The following is a 25,245-nucleotide window of genomic DNA, read 5'->3' as shown; positions in this document are numbered from 1 at the left end:
CATTCAATGTTCATGTTAATTTTCCAAGAGTCAGTTATAACAATAACTGACTCTTGAATATCAACTACAGTCACCCCAGTGCTTTCCAGCCAAGCACTGTCTTTTAATTTCTTCCAGGATATGTCCATCCATTGATAACTCTTATCCTTAGTAGTAGATATGATTCACTTGTTCAATTTTATCATCACTGATTTTCATTATTTTTGATGGGTGTAACTATTGAACCTAACCTGAGACATCTTTAAGTTGATGTTTAACCAAGCTATTTCATTAGCAGTTTGAAATATCCAGATTGGCAGTAAAGATAGTTATAATATCTTAAAAGCATAGATGGCTCCCAGTTTATTTTGACCCCCCCCAAAGAAGTCTAAATATTTCTTCCAAACATGCTGTCAGTAGTTTGAGAGATTGCCTTGCCTTATGTTGTTATGTATTTCCAAATGATGTTTCCATTACTATGGATTGTTGCTGTTACATTCATATATGCCAATTTGAGTCTTTACACATGGCTTCTCCACATGTTGATTTTGTAATGTCTTGTATAGCAGAAATTTTACTAAATTAAAGGCTTTCTCATATTCAATAAAACAAAGGCATAATTGGTGTTGTTAATCGCTTTAATGGAACACGTGCACTAGACAATAAAATAAGTTGTACGGCTTACACATGTGACAAAAATTATATACAATTAATTCAAAAATTCCAATATATTTCATCTAATGTTACATGGACATTGTCAGAGAGACAGACCGTTAACTACATTCAAAAGGAGTCATAAATCATGTGTATATTAGCTCATGTCTCAGTAATAGTTGAAGTATATGATATTACACTATTAGAGTTCAAAGGAACAAAAGAATAATAATTATTTTTTATTTAATCTATGCAACTTACTACAATTGTTCCTTCGAACTCTAATAGTGTAATATACTTCAATGCGACTAAGATAAAAGCTAATATACACATGATTTCTGACTTGTTATTTTCAATTATGTTCATCTTTTGAACGTAATGAATGGTTTATTTCCCTGACAATGCCCATCTAACATTAGATGAAATATATTGGAGTTTTCAAATAAATTCTATATAATTTTTGTTGTGTGTGTGCGTGTGTAAGCCATGCAACTTACTTTAATATGTCTAGTGCACATGTTCCATTGAAGCTTAATTACAAATCTCTATGGCAAAGTAAGCTACATTTTAAGAAAGAGAATGCATAATACATTTGTATTCCTTAACATTGTCATACTGCCGATATTATTTCTAATTTTGTTAAAATTAAAGAAACCATCTAGTCGCATTCAACGTGGAAGATCTGTCAAAAAGCAGCCAAGGCATTACTAGTAAATCAAATACATGAAATGAAGAAACATTTTTATTTAAATAATGCTCAACTTCTGGAACTTGAACACACTCTAAAAGACATCCTCAATCAACACCATTTTGATTTAATTTCTCATATTTTGCAATCCTCAGCCAGACAAGCACATTTCATCCATAAATGTAGAATAATTTGTAAGTTTGAAATATTAGAAGGAAGAAACTGCCACAATATTCAGCCAATAACTGAGTCAAACTACAACAGCTGGGTTGTAAATTTAACCAATAGGCCACTAGCAAATGATGAACTAAATGTTTTGTCTAAAGGTCCCAATTTTGCCTCTTCTCTTCGACGTATACCTTACTTACAAATCATGGTAAATGTTGAAAAAAAGGTATCAGAGAATTATGTACAGATGAAGTTAATGGATTATGTTTTGAGATTGCCAAAATTTTATACAAAGCAAAACTACCTCCTTTAAATATGCCCTTCTCAGAAGTACAAATTCTTCACTCCCTATACCAGCATACCAATATTGGCATCATGAAGGCCGATAAAGGTAATATCATTGCTGTCATGAATAACACAGAGTATAATCATAAAATTAATAACTTATTAAGAGATAGATCAACTTACAGTGTTATCAGCAGGGATCTAATCAAAAGTGAAATGAATAAATTAAGCAAATTATTAGACAACGTACAATCATGGGATGCTACTACTGCTGAGAAATTACATATTCATCATGCCCATCTGCCTCATCTCTATGGTCTTCCTAAAATGAATAAGGATGGCAATCCACTAAGCCCAATAGTGGACTGTATTGATTCTCCAACTTACTACCTTGCAAAACATCTATCATCATCATCTTTGGAATCTTACTGGCCATATCAGCTCCTATACCAAAAACAGTCTTCACTTCAAAGAGAAAATAAAAGATCAACGTTTGTCAATAATGAGATTATGGTTTCTTTTGGTGTAGTCTCCCTATTCAACATACCATTAAAAGAGACTCTAGTTTTTTAAAATCTGATTTCCCAGAAGACATTGACAACCTATTTAAATTTACCATCAATGCAAGCTATTTTACATGGCATAATAAGTTTTTCGAACAAAGAGAAGGAACAGCAATGGATAATCCTATCTCACCAGTCCTAGCTGATTATTTAATGAGGTATCTAGATAAAGAACTCTTTGACACTACATTCCCTCAGCCTAATATATGGTTACATTTGTTGATGACATATTTGCAATCTGATCCCACACTGAGTCAAAATTACTTCTGTTCCTAGAGAAAATACTCCCGTATCAAGTTCGTTACTGAACGTGAATCCAATAACCAACTATCCTTTTTTGGATACCGTAATAATTCTTAATTCCACAGGTATGTCAAATTTTCAATTTATCGGAAGCCAACCTATACTAGCAGATACATTCACCAATTCTCCTACCATCAATCATTACAAAATATGGGTATTATCAAGAGTCTTGTACACAGAGCTCATGCAATCTGCTCTTCTGATCCTCTTTTTTTTTAAATGAACTGAATAAAATTAAAAGCAATCTGATATGTAATGAACACAACAAAACTGCCATTCAAAAAATTATTCACAATTATCATCCTTCTACCAGGCTATAATTAAACGTGAAAAGAATTTCAATACCCTACCTTAAAGGAACCTTTGTAAATTTAATTTATATGCTTCCTTCAAACAAGCTCAGAAACTGTCTTCCTTCCTACAATCAACAAAAGATACATTACCATCTCTTTCCTTACTGGTGCCCATCAAGTAGCCTACTCATGTCATCTTTCCTATTTTGGACAGAATGGCTGTTCTGCTTCGATTAGAATTGAAGAACATCAAGACTATATTACATTTTTGGGATCTGACAAGTATGGCCTTGTTTCTTAAGTTATTGACACTAGGTACAGAGTTCTCTGGAACTAGACAAAACCTGAAGCAATCAGACTATATACCAATATCCAAGTTTTGGAAAGTAATCATTAATTGTTCATAAGTTTTTTTTAAATTAATAATAATAATTATTTTTTTTATTTATTTTACTTTTTATTTCATTTAATTTTTTAATATATACACTTACTACAATTGTTCCTTTGAACTATAGGGTCAAAGCTGTATAACTGAGAGGAGACCTCCACATAGCCTTTAAAGGAATGTGGAGAACCGACCAGGGCTTCTGACCTAATGTCCAATCCTCACCTTCTCGTGGTGCACCCTGTTGGGTATCTACTTTGATACTGAACAAACGAGGATGGGCTGGCAATTTGGGATTTAGCCGACCAAATTGTATTCTTATTGGTTAAACCAAAATAAAAAATGATGGTACAACATGACAAAATTTCATACAGGCTGGGGCGTCGCCCGGTTAAACAAGGCCCCGTTGTTTTCGCCAGGGAACCAGGGCGAACAGCGAAAAGTCAGCTACTGGAACAAATCTGAAAACAAAACCCAACTCAACATCACCAGAGTTAAAGATCGGTATTATCAACATAAGAAGCCTGAATGGCAAAGAAATTGAGCTAGCTGAGGAATTAGATAAGTACCAGATTGACATAATAGGGGTGACTGAAACAAAAAAGACCAAAACTGGTGAGATCTTTCTGAGCAATAAATACAAAATGTTATATTCAGGCAATGACAATCAACGAAAAGAAGGAGTAGCCATAGTATTCAACACAAAATACGAGGCTAATCTTCTTGAATGGCAGTCAGTCTCAAGTAGAGTAATGTGGGCAAATATAAGAATGGGGAACTGGACAATGAGACTTATTTGTGCCTATGGTCCCACAGAAGGTTCTACTAAGGTAGAAGTGGAGGAATTTTTTGACGCTCTAAAAAAAGCAACTGACACAATGAAAAAGGAAAAGTTGGTCCTTGTTGGGGATCTAAATAGCAGAGTAGGAAATGATTGTGAGACATACAAAAATATTTTGGGAAAATTTGGAGAAAAGAGCAAAGCTAATAATAATGGCAAATATCTGTTGGATTTCTGCTCAGGATATGGACTGGTTATTACTAACACCATGTTCCAACATAAAAATGTGCACAAATTCACATGGAGAGAAGAGGCTAGGAATAAGAAAAGTCTCATTAACTATGTTGTTGTTGACAGTGATGTTTTCTCCCTGGTGCAGGACACCAGAGTGTACAGAGGATTTGAAATTGGAAGTGATCACTATTTAGTCTTGAGCAGGATAAAATTGAATTTCATATTGAAAAGAATAACATGTAAGAAAGTTTTGAAGCGAATAAAAGTTGAGCAGCTCTCAGATGTTAACTGTAGACTAAAATACAGAAAGATTATTGAAAAGAAAATGAAAGAGTTTGAGAACAGGAATCAAACCTTGGAGATTCAGTGGCAAACTCTGAAGAAAACATTGATTCTGCCAGAGAGGCATGTGGTGAGGTTGTGTGCAAGGATAAAAAAATCAGAACTCCCTGGTAAACACAGGAAGTTAAAGAGGCAGTGAAGGAAAAGAAGAAAGCATATCAAAAGTTCCTGGCAAATAAGTCAGCTTTTACTCTTACAGAATACAGAGACAAATGTAAGAAAGCTAAACAGTGTGTAAAACTAGCTAAACAAAAGTCATGGGAGGACTTTGGCAAGAATATAGAAAATAAATATCAAGAAGGTGACAAAATATTCTGGAGGTTGTTGAAGAAGCTTAGGAACGGAGGAAAGAGTGCTGTAAAAGGAGTTAGAGATGATAAAGGTGACATGAAAACAGGAGAAAAAGATATCCTTGAAGTATAGAGTAATTACTTTGAAAAACTGCTAAATGAAACAAGCAGTGATGACAGCACAGTGATAAAAAACACTGACCAGGCATGCAGTCAGGAATACATATCCATACTTGAAGTAGAAAAAGCCATCAAAGGCTTGAAATGTGGAAAGGCAGCAGGAGTAGATGATATTCGACCAGAAATGCTATAGTATGGTGGTATAAAAGTCTTACAGTGGCTGCACCGCGTAGTTCAGAAAGCCTGGACAGAGGGACGAATTCCCGATGATTGGAGTAGAGCTCTAATAGTACCCATATATAAAAAGGGAAATAAAACTGAATGTGAGAATTACAGAGGTATTTCCCTACTGAGTGTTCCTGGCAAGATCTATGCAAGTATACTTGAGAAACGGTAGAGAAGAATTGTGGAAGAAAAGCTTGGTGAAGAACAAGCTGGATTCAGGCCAAATAGAGGCTGTCAGGATCAGATCTTCACTTTACGACAAATAGTCGAGAAAGCATGGGAATATAACAAAGATCTGTATTTAAGTTTTGTCGATTTGGAAAAGACATATGACAAGGTGCCAAGAGAGAAGCTATTCAATATGCTGCAGTTATATGGTGTCAATGGGGCATTATATCAAGCAATACTTAGTCTTTATTTGAGTTGTAAGTCAGCAGTTAGAATTGAAGGAAGTACAGGAAGATGGTTTAATGTTAAATCTGGTGTGAGACAAGGATGTACATTATCCCCTCTGTTATTCATTATCTATATGGATCACATTATGTAGGAAAGTGGTATTAAACCTGATATCAAAATTGGAGATGTTAATGTCAGCTCTTTGCTTTATGCAGATGATGTTATACTTCTAAATAAATCCGCTACAAGTCTGCAAGATTCTCTGACTAAATTGAATAGCTGTTGTAATAGATATGGTATGAAGGTCAGCAATAAAAAGACAAAGACAATGAAAATAGGCAGAATCATTGAAAATGTCAACTGTGTTGTGAATGGAGAACCTGTGGAACAAGTAAAACATTTCAGCTACTTAGGCACAATTTTTACTGAAGATGGTAAATTAAATATAGAAATAGACAACAGAATCAGCAAAGCTGGTATGATGGGAAGTCAATTGAATAAATTCATATGGAATAAGAGAGAAATTAGTCAGAACACTAAATTAGCTGTATACAAGACAGTGTTCAAACCAGTTTTAACTTATGGATCTGAGAGCTGGGTTAGAAGTAAAACACTTGACCAAAGACTAGAGACCGCAGATATGAGAGTCCTGAGAAAGATTAGAGGCGTGAACAGATGGCATCAATGGCAATATCATATTAAAAATGAGGATATTAGGAAAGAACTTGACATTGTCAGCATCCAGGAATGCATTAGCAGAGCTAATCTCAGGTGGTATGGTCACTTAAATAGAATGGGAGAGGAAAGATTAGCAAAACAAGTGTTCTCTGCCAGGTTGGCAGGAAAACGACTCAGAGGAAGACCAAGATATAGGTGGATTGATACGGTACAAAGTGCCTTAGACGATAGAAATATAAGATCTGATAATGTTGGAGTCTTGACAAGTAACAGACTGATTTGGAGGAAAATTGTAGATAGGAAGTTAGTAATGATGTAATTTTTTCATGTAGTACTGTCATATCCTGTACACCCCTTGAGGTACATGGCAGGAATTTGATGATGATGATGATGAATTTTGTTACATGTGCAAGCCATAACAAAATGTACGTGGACACACATGTTACATGCCCACCTAATATTGGATGAAATATATTGGAGTTTTTGAATAAATTCTAAATAATTTTTGCTACATGTGTAAGTCATGAGAGTTACTTTAAAAAATGAGAATTGTATTTGCAGGACTGTTCAATAATCTATTGCATAACTTGAACATGGTCCATGTTAAGTCACTTCTGAAACCTGTTCTCCCTTCCATTATACAGGATCTAGAGCTGCATGAAATCTATTTGCAATGACTTTTGTAAAAAAAATATTGTGCATTCACAAACAGTCAACAAATAGATCAGTAATACCTATAGCATTCTGCTTCGTGTTTTTTTTTTTTTCCTATTGTGTGTGTGTTTCCATGTTTTAGGTGTGTATATCATTCTTATTCCTCAGAGATAGAATAAAAGCCTAGCCAAGATTTTGCAGGTCACTTCCTCACCTGCTTTCAGAAGTCACCATAAATCAGTATATAAATAATCAAATTAACAATATTTCATTCTAACAAGTGACAGTTTTATGAAATTTTGTTTTAAGCAACTGTTTTTAAAGTGAATTAATTATAGTAAAGATACAGAGATCTCCATTAAAAAAGAAAGAAAAAATTGCAAACACATACCCTTGACATAGGCCCACATGCACAGTTAATGATAATATTTAGTGCTGAACGCTGCACATCTGGATCAGAAACTATTTCTCCTTCTGCAGCTGCTAATATAATGCTGTAATAAAAATTTATGACATGATTCATATAAAATGTATTTCAAAATATTACTAACATGTGTAAAACTTATTTTCGGCACCTATTCTCTGATTAAATACTTCTTTATTTAATATTTTCCCTTTTAAAAAACTTCTCATATGTACAAATACTTTTTGTGACTACTATATAGTGAATATCCTATCCAACAACAGGCCACTCTGTTTGCCTTTACCATATCAATACTAATTATGCAGCTTCAGAACACACATGCACGCACATATTCCCTTGCTCATTAAATTCATGGGCCAGTCTATATGACTCAATGGAAAGCAATTCCATTTTGTTGTGCATGGAAACTCATGAAAGTTGCTTGATAGTGAAAGCACTTTTGCTACTAAGTGATACAAGAGACTGTTTGACCTGTAGCAGTATCCCTACATTATCTACTCCTTAGCCTGCTCATAAAGCACTTCCAATTTACAACCATTAATGGATGGAATTGTCAGAAAAAAATTAAATAAAAATAACAATAAAGATACTCTGAAAAACTGATATTTTAAACATCAGCCAACCACCAAAGCACTGAACGTTTGTTCCACTGAGATGATCAACCACATTAAGTGGGATGAGACAAAAGATATAAATGCAACTGGTGTAGCTACATTTTTTATTTTTTTTTATGTTACTCCCATCCAGGAAAGGTTATTTGCAATCTTATAGTACATTTTGTACTGTGGGTGGGCTAAGGATTTTTTTCTCTATTTTTATCAATTTAATTTTTGTACTTTTTTTTAAACTTCTTTTTTTATTTTTTACATATCTGGAAACCTTGCTCAAGAGACCAAAACTGGAACTTTTTCAAGCCATTTTAGGCCTCCAACAAGTAGGGTAGTGGTCTCACATCGTGCAATGAAATTCATCTTCTACCTAAACAGCTGCCAACACTTTTAATTTCCATGGTCAATTTTCACATAATGCTCAGCTCTCATCCCATGAACAAACAGATACTTTTTTTTAAAAAAAAAAACATTGATTCTTGCTCATGGATTTATCAAAAATTCTATTGCAAATCAAATATCTATATAGACACCATGATACTATAGGAAATTCAACATAGCAAACTTGCAACTTATTCCTGTGGACCCCTACATATTTGCTACAAGTGAGAGTGCACTGTAATACCTCAACACACATTACATTAACTGGAGAATAGTTTTTTGACCAAAAAAAGTTATGACTGAACCTAGCTCTATGTGATATGACTTTCTCCCTATCTCAGATGAAACTACAGCTGAGTGAACAGGGATATGGGGAAACAGGAAATTGCAAGTACCAAACTCAACTGCAGGCAGTGCAGATTACAATCTTAAAACAAAATTCTGGGAGTGACTGGCATATAAATTTGCAAGAGGACAAAGAAACAATATGAACCAAAGTTAAGCCTACATCTTGATTTTCAGGAAGTGTAGAAACTTTTGGGTGGCATTCTCATATTGGATTATATTAAGGAAAGTAATGTTAAACCTGATATCAGAATCAGAGATATGATACTCAGTTCCATAATCTATTGCAAATCAAATATCTATATAGACACTGTTAGATCTTGAATAATTGCTCTATCAAGAATAGAACTGCTCGATTCAAGATTTAACAAGAGAACAATATCAAGCAAAATCACACTTGCACTCTTGGCAAAGCAAACATATGTGAAGATGCAGATATTAACTTTGCATAAAAAGGAATTAAAATATAAAAGAAGAGGTTGAATCTTAAATTAAAATGAAATCGAAGAGGAAATAAATATTAAATTGTACTATGTTTAAGGTTATTGTCTAAAATAGATGGAATCTTAATTTGTCAAAAAACATCAATGTTAAACTATGCCATGTATAAAGTCATGTATCATTGTGCGAACGAAAGTTCAAAGGTTGCAGTTTGACCACCAAAGATGATGTAACGAGCGATGAATAGGAATTCGTGGAAGGCACAAGAAATTCACGTTCCCCGATAAGAGCGATGCGCATACAGCAAGGAGGTGACGTCACTCGGTGACAGCAAATGGGAGAGCGTCGGAGACAAGTTTGGAGTGTGGAAAGAGGGTGCTATAATGGGTTTTAAAACGGATTCACATCGTTGAGAGGAGGTTTTTTTTTGCTTCCTTTTACGTTTTTCTCCTGGTTCCTGTGGTGTTCCCCAGTCGTGTGTGCCCTCCCCGTGGGTCTCCTGCTCGAAGTTCCCAAGTGGATCAGCATGCCTGATACCCGACAAGACGTGTGAAGATGGCAAAGTGGCAGCATGTTTCCCCATTGCTGAGCGACACGAATCAAAGAAAATATAGCATGAGATGACGGCAGTATTCGAGTTTAGACCATTGGTGGAAAGAATGTAAACAGGTCTATCTGATGAGAAAGCAGTAAAGGATTCCTTTGAAGGTAAAATCATGTTAGAAGCGGTGACACAAAAAGTTCATAAGCCCAGAAGAAACAAATGGCTAATTCGAGACGAGCATGTGACGGCAATCTATCATGCATAGGGACAATCTATAACAAAGAACAGACGGAAGGATCGAGAAATCATCTAACAAGATGGTAATGTATAAATCTTCCCTTTTATGTGTTATCTATTGGTGACGAAGGTGTAAAAATGGACAGAGTTTAGAAAAGAAGAGAGAGAGAGAATTTTGAGACAGTTTCCTGTGTTATGTTAATCGAATTGGACTGGTAGTCTACGTTTTCATAAGTTGTCTGGACCAAGTTTAATGTGTATGGGTTGTTAGTAGCAGTAATCTAGTTTAATACCGACATCCATGTTTGTGATATAGATGAACATAAGATTCTCATGAGTGTGTTTGAATAGTCTGTCGGTTTGATTATTATTACCCTGCTTTACTTGTATTTTAGTATTAACCTTGATTTGCTTGATTATATGTGTTGTTTAAATTGTAATGTTCTTAGATAAATAATAAATATGTTTTCCCATGTATACCTGAGTTTGTCTGAGTAAGAGATTGAATTTTACCACTCACGAAAATATCGAACCTGTGTTTAAAGGAAAAAACGGAAATTTAAGATTGTCAAGGCCATGACTGTATACTGAGAACTCAATCTACCTAACTACTTAATCTATATAAGGTATTACTTGAATTCTGGGAAAGTTTCTTCGGATAAGAATTTCTATCCTAGAGTTCGGACTGGTGCAGCATAAACAAATAAATTTCGCCAGAGCTCGGAGAGAGAAACGGCCCCAGAAAGTCAGTTTAGAAGCCGGATCTCAGTAGGCACAAGGAGAACAATAGAGGTAAAATATTTAAGAAAACAACAACATAACACCATGATACTAAACTGCTACTTGTCTTCCCAAACCAAATTAAATAATTCCTATGATAAACTGGTATGAATGCACTTTCTCATCCCTTGAGAATCTCTAGAAATGATAATATTTTTCATATAAGTAATAGTGTTCTATAGAATTAAATAGAAGAATTTACAAGACACTGAATAGAACAAATGAATGGTTTTACTTACCTCATACCAACAGTATTTTGAGTTTCCATAACATGAATACTTTCACAGAGAGCAAGCTGAGTTCTTGGGTTAACAGAACATACAGTTAACACATCCAGAGCACTGCGAACTGTTTCAGCCCTAAAATAAAATTTAAAAATAAATAAATATACAATATTTAACTATAAGAATAACTGGAAATTTAACAGAGAACATTTAGAATTTGTTACTCTCTTAACATAGTTTGTCTTTTAGCATCTATGTAAAGACCACATGGAAGAAAGAAATAGAACACATCAACTGTTATATGTCAGTATACTCATTTCAGCTATTTATTCTAAAAGTTGTGGAAAAAATAAACTTCTGTTAAAATTATTCACTTATTTTTCTATGTTTCTATATGAAATTTGTAAAACGTAGTGTTTAGATGCAAAATAATTAGCATTATTTCTTTGCAATGCAAACAAGTAGCATTATTTCTTGGGTGGATTTTATTGAAATTTGGCATTTGGGATCTATACAGAAATTTGTCATCTCCATTTTCATTTAATAGAATCATTTACAGAATTGAAATGTTTTCAATATGTTATAAAGGGATCACTCTACCATTTTTATTTGCAAAATAATCTAAGCAATAATTCTACTATATTTAGATGGAATTTAATGAAATTTGGTATTCAGGATTTCAATTAGAAGTGAATTAAATAAATTTAATTAAATTCCATCTAGTCAAAGTAGAGCTATGCCTGTACTACTTTTGTGGGGATGTAACCACCTAAAAATAGGCCTAATTTAAATTAGTTAAAAATAAATATTATTATTATTTTTTTTTAATTCCAGGTCATGCATGCCCTTGAATACATCAGAAACAATACCAAACAGCATGTCAAAGCCTAATTTGAAACTAGAACACTGTACTTTCCATGTCAGAAAATATTTTCACTATGGGTCATTCAAGACCTTAAATGAGCTACATGCGGGACTCCAAACTAATAAAGCTCCCTAAAAGTTGCATACAAGTTGGGTGGACAAATTCAGAAAATATGAACTTTCTTAAATCTTAATTCAAAATCTGATGATTCGAGCCACTCAGGAAGACCCAGAATACAAACAGAAAAAGTTGTTCAAATGGTAAGAGAATCTATGCAATACAGCTCAAAACAGTCTATTAGAAAAAAAGAAGTCAATCACTTGGAATTGCCAGAGAAATGCTAGAACTCTTTTTGATAATTTTAAGAAACACCCATATCATATACAGACTAAGCAAATACTCTTGATGAGGATAACTAAAAAAGAAAGGTGATTGCCGACAAACTGCTTACCCAAATTGAGGATAGTCCAAATTTTCTTTGGATGTCAGGTAAGGTTCACTTTTATCTCCACTGAAAAGTCAATTTTAAAATCAATGTCTTCTGGGAGTCCTAACTCAAGAAAGTTGAAGAAAGACCTTCACATTCAAAAAATGCATTGTTTGGGTAGCAATTTCCTCAAGAGGTCTAAAATTGACCTCGTCTTCTTTGAAGAGTATGGAAGAAAATATTTTCACACAAACAATCACTATCATAAAAGAGGAGCATGTAGATGTGCTTGGGGCATTTTCAAAAGAACTGGTGTCGCTTTAATCCTCACTTTTGGATAAATTCTGGTTCCATCAGGATAGTGCTCCGCTTCACACATCAATCATGGTTAGAGAATGGTTGTCAAAGCACTTTGAGAGATGGATAATCAGTCTCAAGACTGAATTAGTGACTCCCGATGGCCCAAATTTAAACCCTACCAATTTCTACCTTTAGAATTATTTTAATGATTATGTTTATAAGAAAACTATGTTTGCCTATAAATATTGTTAAACTACAAGAAATGATTAGAGAAGAGATCAGATCAAATCCAAGGGCTGTGATGCAAAACTCAAAAGTTGTAGAAAACTTATCTATATTATATCCAATTTTCACTGCATTTGAATAAAAAATATTTGAATTTTGTATTTTTACTTTTTTTTTTCCACTCTGTAACTACTCAGTTTGGGTTTTTTTGGACAAGTTTTTCAATGACATGATTAGATAAAATAAAAACCGTTGAGAGTCATAAGTCAAAAACAGCTCTAGATTTAATTATGATAATGAATGATGTCATACACAAGAATGCTATTAGAAAAAAAATTGTTTGTCTGTGAATGTCATTATTATTATTATCATGTGACACCTCCAAGGAGTCCAAAGACTCATTGAGGGAAGGCACCTACAACTCTCCATCTCCACAGCTCCATCTACCAAGTACAGCGAACTGCAACTATCATCATCTACACCAACACTATCTAATGACCACCACTAGTATTTTCACAGACAATCACAAACATCCATGCCCATGGTGGGATTTGAACCCACAGCCTTTTGTCTGGAGAGCAGATACACTAACCACTTGGCCAACCAGGCCAGCAATAATACAAAGTAACATTTCCTTATTACTTTGTATAAGTCATACAAATTCAAATAAACTTGTATTCCTCAAGAAGGAGATTATATATTAAAATGAAACTTATTCTTCAGTGTAACTGAAAATGTTTTTCTCTCCATTTTACTTGTTAACTGCCATAAGAATTATGGGACTATATTATGAAGAAAGGCAGAAGTTTTGTGTTATGAATAATTTATTTCCTCCATGAGATTCATTTTAGTTATATCACATTCAGTTTATTCAATCTGCTCTAATTTTGTAGAACAGAAACAGAAAGGAGGTGAAATTTCACATGGAATTTCCCCCCCCACACATCTTCTCTGTAGGTGACTTTTGCATTTAGTATGATGCAATAAAAAAAAAGATAATAATGTGTATACATTATATAATAACTGATTAAAATTTTTTGGCCTTTATATCTAAACAAGGAAGTGATAGCAAACAATCATAAAATGGTGCATTTCATAATAGTATTTTTGTACAAGGCATCATTCATTATCACAATTAAACCTACAACAGTTGTTGGCACTGTAAACATATCATTTTGTTTGGCATAATTTTGCTTGTGCAGTGCACTGATGTGATATTGTCCAAATTCCTAAATATGGCAATGATATTTAAAAAAATCTATTCAGTCAGAACAAAATTACTACTATAGCATTCTGAACTGTTTTGCCAAAGTTTCAATCCCCCCAAGCTAATGACTAACTAGTTCATTACGTATTCTAAATAATATATTGCATTAAACTCCAGCCAGATCAAAGTCATTTTGTATTGTAAACATTTTGCATGTGCAAAGGATCCAAGTGATATGAAAACTGAGATATCAAATTTCATAAAAGGAATATATGTAAAAAATACATATTTTTTAACAATGGTTCTAATTACAGTTACCTTCCAGAATAATTCCATTCAAGAGACATTGCCACCAACTGAAGTAAAAGTGAAATCCCTCCAAGTCGAAGAAGCTCATCAACTGGCTCCCATCTCATGCGAAGAGGCATTAATTCTAAAAGAGTTTCTATATTTTCTTGAACGGCTTCTGCAGTATAACGGGCTGCCTACAAGAGATAAGCAAGTTCTTCTGAAATAAATTTAACTAGAAGTCAAAATAAACAGGATAAAATAAACTGCATGACAAAAATTATTTATGCAGTTTTTGTATCTGGTTCTGAAAAACAATATCTGAAAACTGTGGGTGAAATTGCAAGTGTAGTTAGCTAGATGGTGCCACATCACAAAAATCATGACAAATCCCAGTATTATTTCTCTCGGGTCATCTGAAGCTAGCTAGCTTGGCTACATCAAAAGAGCAGGCTGAATTTCTGTTATAACATGTTAATATTATAATACAATAAAAGAAATTAGAAAATATCACTTTTTTTAATGATGAGCCTATACATGAGAGAGGAGGAGGGTTCTGTAGAGTGTGAAAGTCAAAGATCCATTTGATTGTAACTAGGGTCTAAGAGAGGCAGATTGTTGTTACTTTCTATTTCTGTTGTGAATTGGATTTTTGGATGTTGGCTGTTCAAATGGTAGGAAAGTGTGCACGGCCATGCAGCCAAATTGCGAGCACATCATCCACATGATGTAGCTAAATAGTGGGCTTAAGGAAGGAAGAATATGGGGTATTCTTTTCAAATGTTCCTCTTTCATGGGGACATTTATTGTAGCCAAGGGAAGCAATTTTACTTGACAAGCAAAATAGTGCGAGTTCATAGTGAACTGAAACAAGACTGAAATATCAGGAGGAAATTCTGCTTGCATAAGAACCAAGGTGTCCTTAAGTGGGACATTTGTGAATTAAGGAGGTCTTAATGGTCGAAACTGACCATTAAGTCAATGTTGCAGAGCATAAGGTCTTATATGATTGACTTAAAATTTGCTGAGGTTTTGATATGTGATGAATTGGTAATTAATTTACGGAATTAACAACACATATGAAGTATTTAATTAAAGATAACTTTAATGAATCACTTCTATATTTCGGCAATGTCACATTGCCATCTTCAGGAACATAAAGATATGGTATGTGCACTAAGGAACTAACAAAGCAAATGAGGAAGAAAGTAAGAAACTAATTTTGTTCCTAAAGTCCTAATGGTGCCCTCTTGCGGGCTAATATGGTAGTCTTGGCAGTTGGGCTGAAGTTCTCATAATGAAAGTCTCCCAAATTTGGGGCAGTTTCATGCACCCAAATTTGTTGAGGTTAGGAACGTTTTTTAGAGCTGCTGAAGATTCTTTGAATAATCTTTCGTATTTAAACTTGCTGCGATGGATTATTTTTGTTTTCTTCCAACGAATTTTATGGTGGGTATCTAAGGCATGGTCTGCCAACCCAGAGCGGCTGTACTGATGAAACCGGATGTAGTCTTGGTGTTCTGAAATCCTGATATTTGTTGTTCTGCCTGTTTGGCCAAAGTAGGACAATTTGCAGCTGCAAGGGACCTGGTATACACCAGGTAGGTCTAGGGGAAGTGGTTGGTCTTTGGTAGAGCGGATAAGGGATGCCAACTTTTTATATGGTCTGTAACAGGAAGTAAGATCATATTTTTTGAGGATATTAGTTATTTTTTCAGAGGTGCCCTGGATGTAGGGGATAGTGATAGACTTGGTGTAGTCTTTATTGTGGAGGGGGGGAGGGAGGTTGTGGTTTATAGGTTTTAGTATTTTTTGGATTTTTTTGGGGTTATAGCCATTGGCTAAGAAAGTGTTGAGGATGTGGTTTAGTTCCATAGTCAGGGCCTTGTCATCTGAGCAGATTAATTTTGCCCTGTTATATAGTGTTTTTATCACCCCATATTGTTGTGAGGGGGGGGGGGATTGCTGGTGAATGTATCTGCCAGTGTGGGTGGGTTTTCTGTAAACAGAGAAAACCAAAGATCCATCAAGCTGGCAGGTGATTAAAGTGTCTAGGAAGGGGAGGGTGTTGTTTTCCTCTTTTTCTAAGGTGAACTGGATTCTGGGTGGGGGGGGTGGGGGGGGGGGGGGGTGGGGGGGGGGGGGGGTGGGGGGGGGGGGGGGTGGGGGGGGGGGGGGGTGGGGGGGGGGGGGGGTGGGGGGGGGGGGGGGTGGGGGGGGGGGGGGGTGGGGGGGGGGGGGGGTGGGGGGGGGGGGGGGTGGGGGGGGGGGGGGGTGGGGGGGGGGGGGGGTGGGGGGGGGGGGGGGTGGGGGGGGGGGGGGGTGGGGGGGGGGGGGGGTGGGGGGGGGGGGGGGTGGGGGGGGGGGGGGGTGGGGGGGGGGGGGGGTGGGGGGGGGGGGGGGTGGGGGGGGGGGGGGGTGGGGGGGGGGGGGGGTGGGGGGGGGGGGGGGTGGGGGGGGGGGGGGGTGGGGGGGGGGGGGGGTGGGGGGGGGGGGGGGTGGGGGGGGGGGGGGGTGGGGGGGGGGGGGGGTGGGGGGGGGGGGGGGTGGGGGGGGGGGGGGGTGGGGGGGGGGGGGGGTGGGGGGGGGGGGGGGTGGGGGGGGGGAGGACTTTATCAATTCAAGGGTCTCAGTTAATGGTACATTAGTAAATAATGAGTGGTATCAAAGTTCTTTATGTCTGAAATTTTTATTATGTGGTTTTTAATATGCTTTCTTATTAGGGTCTTGTATTATGAATTTAAATGTAATAAAAACTCAACATCTAACCATCAGCCCACCAATGACGCTGTATTGGGTTATAATTTTTTATGAGTGGGTTGAGATGTCCATGTGTGGGTTTTAAAATTGACAAAACAGATAAACATAAGAATACTGAAAACAGTATATGGGTATGCTGGTAACATTCTGCTGATTTAAAGAGGAAACAGCCTTGAAAGAAGGTCATATGCTATGAATAAGAAGCAACATTGGGGAAAAAAAAAAAAAAAAAATTGCCGTAGGTTTCTGTGGTTTAGCAGTTCAAAAGAAAGATTTCAAAACTGTGACCACATTTATTAAGATAAATAAAGATAAACAAACCCGACAAGTTTCGTATACTGTTTGACTTACATCTTCAGGGGTTACAGATAACTAAAACTTTAAACACAAGAAATGAGAAATTACTCAAAATAGTCCATTAGATGCTGTTATGGCAGTCTAACTGTTCACCATATTAAAAAATCTGAATGTGGTATCTATACATAAGTTAATACATGCTATGTTTGAACAATGCTGGATGTTGTCACGTTCACTCTGTCCGAGGTCTGACTTAGGTATATTTTTTATGAATGCTGACCAAAACTTGGTGTAGAATTAGGCCCTGGTTTTTATTGCATTGCGTTGGGATTCTAAGCATGTTTGCAGCTTCCTTGAATTTTGTTGTGAAGCAGTTTTTTTTTTCAATATAAGACATGTTCATTTTATGCCAAAGTACTTTATGACCAGTGGAAGTTGTGTGGGATGCTAGGCCTTTTAATTACTTGTAACCCCTGAAGATGTAAGTCAAATGACATACAAAACTTGTTGGGTTTGTTTATCTTTATTTATCTTAATAAATATGTGGTCACAATATCGAAATCTTTCTTTTAAATAACAAAAACTGTTGAAAATGTATACAATTTATTTAGAAATTATCCCAAATTAATAAATATGGATGAAATTTCCACAAGCATGACAAAACATGTATTGAAACTTTTCTTTTGCGTCAATCTTATAAACTTATACAGTAGCAAAAAAATTAATCAGAATAATTTATATGCACTCCTCTGTTCTTAATAAGTTCATTAATTCGCTTAGACATGGACTTGACCAATGTAGAACATGTTTTAATTATTTCTGCATCTCGAAACAGGCCACTGAAACAATTGGATATTGTGATTTTTGAGGAACTCTTTCACTTTTTTTGAAGTGTGGCATTGAGTGATCCTGGACCGCCATGTGTAAAACAATCCCAGAACATCTTTTTAGCTGGGTATTTAGAAGCTTGTTGAAGGTGGGCCGGAGAAGTCTTCTCAGCCACCGATTTGAGAACACGGGGTACTCGCTCTCATTGTACACTTTTACTGGAGCCTCTTTTTCTGCACAGCCTTCGTCAACAATTGTTTCTTTTTTAGGATGTGGTCAGTCCTCATTGCTTTCAAACAATCTTCGACAGACTGTCATGTCAGAAACATTAATCCCACTAACTGCCAAGTCCCTATTTAAGCCTACAGCAGACAATGTTGGATTCATTTTGCTTTTCCTAACTAGCAAACGATCTTGAGTAAGTGTAGTTTTTGTTTTTCACCCACATTTTCCTTTTCTGTCAGAAGAAAAAGGTACCTATCTCCCTAAACCTCTTTAAAATTGCATCAACAAATGTGTGCTGAGAAAGAGTACATATTTTTGAACACTTTCTTGGAGATGCATTCATTTTATAGTTCACAAAATGAATAAAACACTATGAATTCAACTTGTTTACACTATTAATAATGCACAACACTATTAATAACCATTGTAGAGACAATTGAAACATGTAGCACTCAACCAAAATAGTGAACTAAAACCAAACCCTTGACAAAAATTCGGCTTGTTCAAAATTAATTTGTTTGCTATTGTTAAGTTTCTATCATATTTCCCTCTCCTCTGTCTGTCAGCTAAACTCTGTGACCCAGACACCCTCAATCTGTCCTCATGGGAACATTCCTCAGACCTGTCAATGAAATGAAACTTAGTGAAGTTCATGCCACATCTATTAAGAGAGTCAATGAAAAATCATTCGTCACAAAAAGTATAATAATGAATTTGACTCATTTTGTACAAATACTTCCATTGTTGCTGTTCATTAGAATTGGTGTCAATGATTTCTCCCACTCTTCCTTAAGTATGTTGGCATTTGGTATGGAACCACCTCTTTATTAACACGCATTAAAAAATAAATAAATAAATAGTAAAAAAATAAAACAATCGCTTCACTCTTCAAAAATAATAATAATAATATTTAAAAATCCAAAAATTCATCAATATACAAAACCACTAGTCAAGCAATATTTACATATGGTTGCAGATATAGAACATTACTGTTAAACAAGTAGTTAACATCATCAATAGCTTTGGGACAACATGCCATTCATCATCAATACTAGGATATAATAGGGTGGGCTGAAAAGTTCTCGGCCTAACAATGAAAAAATGAATTTATAATTTCAAAATTATTTCTATTTTTCAACATAAACTACCTTAAGACTAATACATTTATTCCAGCTATGTTCCAGTGCCATTATCTCGTCCATGTAGTAATTCTCAGTAAGATCTGCAAAATACCCCTCTACAGCTGCAATCACTTCTTGATTCGAAGAAAAACACTGACCAGTGAGGAAAAGTTTTAGTTTTGGGAAGAGACAGAAGTCAGAGGGAGCCAAATCTGGGGAATAGGGTGGATGTTCCAACAATTCATAGTGCAGATCCCTTAATTTTCCCATTGCCAAAACACCTTTGTGGGCAGTTGCATTGTCCTGATGAAAGATGAATTTTTTTCTTCTGCAAACAGGATATTTTTTACGAATTTTTTCGTCTAGTCTTGTTAAAAGATTGGAATAATATTCCCCTATTATTGTTTTACCGTTTACAAGATAATTAATAAACTAAATGTTTTAGTGGGGTGCTTAACGGTCAAAGCTGTATAACTGAGAGGAGACCTCCACATAGCCTTTAAAGGAAGGCGGAGAACCGACCAGGGCTTCTGACCTAATGTCCAATCCTCACCTTCTCATGGTGCACCCTGTTGGGTATCTACTTGGATACTGAACAAACAAGTATGGGCTGGCAAATTGGGATTTAGCTGACCAAACTGTATTCTTATTTTTTATTTTGGTTAAAACAAAATAAAAAATGATGGTACGACATGACAAAATTTCATGCCTGCTGTGGCATTGCTCGGTTAAACAATGCTGCCGTTGTTTTCGCCAGGGAACCAGGGCGAACAGCGAAAAGTCAGCTACTGGAACAAATCTGAAAAACACACCCCAACTCAACATCACCAGAGTTAAAGATTGGTACTATCAACATAAGAAGCTTAAATGGCAAAGAAATGGAGCTAGCTGAGGAATTAGATAAGTACCAGATCGACATAATAGGGGTGACTGAAACAAAAAAACACAAAAACTGGAAAGATCTTTCTGAGCAATAAATAAAAAATGTTATATTCAGGCAATGACAATCAAGGAAAAGAAGGAGAAGCCATAGTATTCAACACAAAATACGAGGCTTATCTTCTTGAGGCAATCAGTCTCAAGTAGAGTGATGTGGGCAAACATCAGAATGGGGAATTGGACAATGAGATTATTTGTGCCTATGGTCCCACAAAAGGTTCTACTAAAGTAGAAGTGGAGGAATATTTTGAGGATTTAGAGAAAGCATCTGACACACTGAAAAAGGAAAAGTTTGTCCTTGTTGGGGATCTAAATAGCAGAGTAGGAAATGATTGTCAGACATACAAGAATACATTGGGAAAATTTGGAGAAAAGAGCAAAGTTAATAATAATGGCAAATATTTGTTGGACTTCTGCTCAGGACATGGATTGGTTATTACTAACACCATGTTCCAACATAAAAATGTGCACAAATTCACATGGAGAGAAGAGGCAAGGAATAAGAAAAGTCTCATTGACTATGTTATTGTTGATAGTCATGTTTTCTCCCTGGTGCAGGACACCAGAGTGTACAGAGGATTTGAAATTGGAAGTGATCACTATTTAGTCCTGAGCAGGATAAAACTGAATTTCATATTGAAAAGAATAACATGTAAGAAAGTTTTAACGCGAATAAAAGTTGAGCAGCTCTGAGATGTGAACTGTAGACTAAAATACACAAAGATAATTGAAGAAAAAATGAAAGAGTTTGAGAACAGGAATCAAACCTTGGAGATTCAGTGGCGAGCCTTGAAGAAAGCCGTGATTGATTCAGCTAGAGAGGCATGTGGTGAAGTTGTCTGCAAGGACAGAAAAATTAGAACTCCATGGTGGACACAGGAAGTTAAAGAGGTAGTGAAGGAAAAGAAGAAAGCCTATGAAAAGTTCCTGGCAAACAAGTCAGCTTGTGCTCTTAGAGAATACAAAGACAAATGCAAGAATGCTAAACACTGTGTAAAACTAGCTAAGCAAAAGTCATGGGAGGACTTTGGCAAGAATATAGAAAATAAATATCAAGAAGGTGGCAAAATATTCTGGAGGTTGTTGAAGAAGCTTAGGAATGGAGGAAAGAGTGCTGTAAAAGGAGTTAGACATGATAAAGGGACATGAAAATGGGAAAAAAAGATATCCTTGAAGAATGGAGTAATTACTTTGAAAAACTGCTAAATGAAACAAGCAGTGATGACAGAACAGTGGTAAAAAACACTGAGCAGGCATGCAGTCAGGAATACATATCAATACTTGAAGTAGAAAAAGCCATCAGAGGCTTGAAACGTGAAAAGGCAGCAGAAGTAGATGATATTCGACCAGACATGCTGAAGTATGGTGGTATAAAAGTCTTACAGTGGCTGCACTGCATAGTTCAGAAAGCCTGGACAGAGAGACGAATTCCTGATAATTGGAGTAGAGCTCTCATAGTACCCATATATAAAAAGAGAAATAAAACTGAATGTGAGAATTACAGAGATATTTCCCCTACTGAGTGTTCCTGGCAAGATCTATGCAAATATACTTGAGAAACAGTTGAGAAGAATTGTGGAAGAAAAGCTTGGTGAAGAACAAGCTGGATTCAGGCCAAATAGAGGCTGTCAGGATCAGATCTTCATTTTCCACAAATAGTTGAGAAAGCATGGGAATATAACAGAGATCTGTAAGTTTTGTCGATTTGGAAAAGGCATATGACAAGGTGCCAAGAGAGAAGCTATTCAATACGCTACAGTTATATGGTGTCAATGGGGCATTATATCAAGCAATACTTAGTCTTTATTTGAGTTGTAAGTCAGCAGTTAGAGTTGAAGGAAGTACAGGAAGAAGGTTTAATGTTAAATCTGGTGTGAGACAAGGATGTACATTATCCCCTCTGTTATTCATTATCTATATGGATCACATTATGAAGGAAAGTGGTATTAAACATGATATCAAAATTGGAGATGTTAATGTCAGCTCTTTGCTTTATGCGAATGATGTTATACTTCTAAATAAATCCGCTACAAGTCTGCAAGATTCCCTGACTAAATTGAATAACTGTTGTAATAGATATGGTATGAAGGTCAGCAATAAAAAGAAAGACAATGAAAATAGGCAGAATCATTGAAAATATAAACTGTGTTGTGAATGATGAACCTGTGGAACAAGTAAAACATTTTAGCTATTTAGGCACGATTTTTACTGAAGATGGTAAATTAAATATAGAAATAGACAACAGAATCAACAAAGCTGGTATGGTGGGAAGTCAACCGAATAAATTCATATGGAATAAGAGAGAAATTAGTCGGAACACTAAATTAGCTGTATACAAGACAGTGTTCAAACCTGTTTAAACTTATGGATCTGAGAGCTGGGTCAGAAGTAAAACACTTGACCAAAGACTAGAGACTGCAGATATGAGAGTCATGAGAAAGATTATAGGGCTGAACAGATGGCATCAATGGCAATATCATATTAAAAACGAGGATATTGGGAAAGAACTTGACATTGTCAGCATCCAGGAATGCGTTAGCAGAGCTAATCTCAGGTGGTATGGTCACTTGAGGAATGGGCAAAGAAAGATTAGTAAAACAAGTGTTTCTGCCAGGTTGGCAGCAAAACGACCCAGAGGAAGACCAAGATGTAGGTGGATTGATACGGTACAAAGTGCCTTAGATGATAGAAATATAAGATCTGATAATGTTGGAGTCTTGACAAGTAACAGACTGATTTGGAGGAAAATTGTGGATAGGAAGTTAGTAATGATGTAAATTTTTTTTCATGTAGTACTATCATATCCTGTACACCCCTTGAGGGTACATGGCAGGAATTTGATGATAATGATGATGATAAATGCCTTTGGCATCCCAAAACACCGATGCCATAACCTTTCCTGCTAATGGAACAGACTTTGTCTTCATTGGCACTGAACCACCGGCTTCTGTCCACTGTTTTGACTGCTGTTTGGATTCAATTCTGGTATGTAATGATGAATCCAAGTCTCATCCATAGTAATAAATCAACACACAAAATCAGTTTTATTCTTGTTAAAATGCTCCAAGCACTATTCAGAGGTTTTCATGTGAGTGCGTTTTTGATCTGCTGTGAGCAAGCATGGCACAAATCTTGTGCAAAGCTTTTTCATTTGCAATTCTTCACGCAAAATATATCCTACATGTTCTTTGAAATGCCTATAGTCTCAGCAATTTCATGCACTTTGACTCGCGTCATCCAATACTATATCGTGCACTCGATCAATGATTTGGTGTTGTTACACTTTTTGAACTGGATCCTTCATGTGGATCATCTTCAAGGCCGGTACGGCCACGTTTAAACTTGGCAGCCCATTTCTTAATTGTCAAAAATGAAGAAGTGTGCCCATAAACTTTTATGAACTTCGAATGAATTTCTTTTCGAGTTTAAACATGCTTTTACAAAGAATTTTATAACCGCACGATACTCAATTTTATCCATTTCAAGGGATACAGATAACACTTTTGCTTCAGACAGGTGTATAAAATAAACTACTTGAAAGAATGACTTGCAATTTCACATGGATGCTTATGACAGATGTATCAACTTAGAAAAAAAAAGTTGCGGTTGACCACTCTTTGTACATAGTATCCTGGTATTGACCACATTCTTAACTCTTAATCGTGACATTCTTGAAGAAAATCAGCAAAGACCCCTAAAAGAAACAATTCAGAAAAGTCAGAAGAAGTTTGTGACATCCACCTCTTACCAATTTATTTATTTAGCATATAAGGGAAATACAAGAAATTACTGAGCAAAACCATATACAGACTGACAGTTGAGTTAACCAGTCGATGGCACGTCTGGAAGTAAATGCAAATTCCTGAGGCCTCCAGGAAAGGAGTGTATGAGGCAGTCATCAGTGATATGATGCACAGTCTGCACGGCACCATACATGCAAAAGGGGTGACTGTGAAATTATCCATAGATGTAGTAAGTGGGCACAGTGATCATGTCCAGTCCTAAATCTGTTTAGGAGACTCCAGAGGTATCGAGGTAGATTGAATCCTAATGGTTCAATGGTTGGATCTGTGATCAGGTACTTGTTTGTAGTTCATTCCAGAATCTTTCTGATAATTCCACAAGCCATATGGGAGATCTGGAGGCAAAGCAGTGTACTGGAGGTGAAGCAATACCTTGGTGAATAGGAAGATACATGTCATTTCTGATTTTCTTTATTTCTTATGTTCAATTTCTTTTTCTTTTTGATTAGTGAAGTAGAAACACTATAAAGATATTCTAACTAAAAAGACGTTCAATGCTAATGCTCTCTAAGACCAACTAATGGATACAAGAGGAAGGACAAGAAGATTTTACTTAGGTATTATCAAAACTTGTTTTGGCAATACATTACATAAGTATAATTCTTTTTGAAGACAAGAATCACGAACCATGTGACATTTACCATTTGGCACATAACACAGCAACTTGGCTTGCCTTCATTTAATAGACCATTTTCATGACTTGTTGTTATATGCAGATTTCTGTATATATCTTTCCCCATTCATACTTGAATAAACAGTGATGATGATGATAATCTTCATGTTTTCATATCTAATATTTTCAAGTCTCTCAATTTCCTTCTATTCATGGTTTTCCTACTATTCATAGAATACTAGTGTGTTACAAGATGAACAGTCTCTTGGGTTTGGGATCCCCACAAAATGCTTTACATATATATTAATTGACTCTCCCCCCCCCC

General features: G+C 36.1%; 1 protein-coding gene across 2 annotated transcripts in view; it reads right to left on the bottom strand.

The window, feature by feature from the left end:
- The window catches only part of mahj (LisH and WD40 domain-containing protein mahjong), a 490,280-nt gene that overhangs the window by 247,059 nt on the left and 217,976 nt on the right, over positions 1-25,245 (bottom strand). For both annotated transcript variants that reach the window (XM_090400879.1, XM_090400880.1), the window contains exons 16-18: positions 14,365-14,531; positions 11,038-11,157; positions 7,430-7,532 (exon numbers count right to left, since the gene is read on the bottom strand). In XM_090400879.1, coding sequence (XP_090257005.1) covers positions 7,430-7,532; positions 11,038-11,157; positions 14,365-14,531 — 390 coding nt within the window. The remainder of the gene's footprint in view (positions 1-7,429; positions 7,533-11,037; positions 11,158-14,364; positions 14,532-25,245) is intronic.

The sequence above is a fragment of the Typopeltis vanoorti genome, chromosome 11 (genome assembly GCF_054136105.1).
Source record: "Typopeltis vanoorti isolate ZY-2024b chromosome 11, IOZ_Tvanoo_1.0, whole genome shotgun sequence".
Lineage (NCBI taxonomy): Eukaryota > Metazoa > Arthropoda > Arachnida > Uropygi > Thelyphonidae > Typopeltis > Typopeltis vanoorti.
Note: the sequence above shows the minus strand (reverse complement) of the source record. Positions and strands in the feature narration are given on the sequence as shown.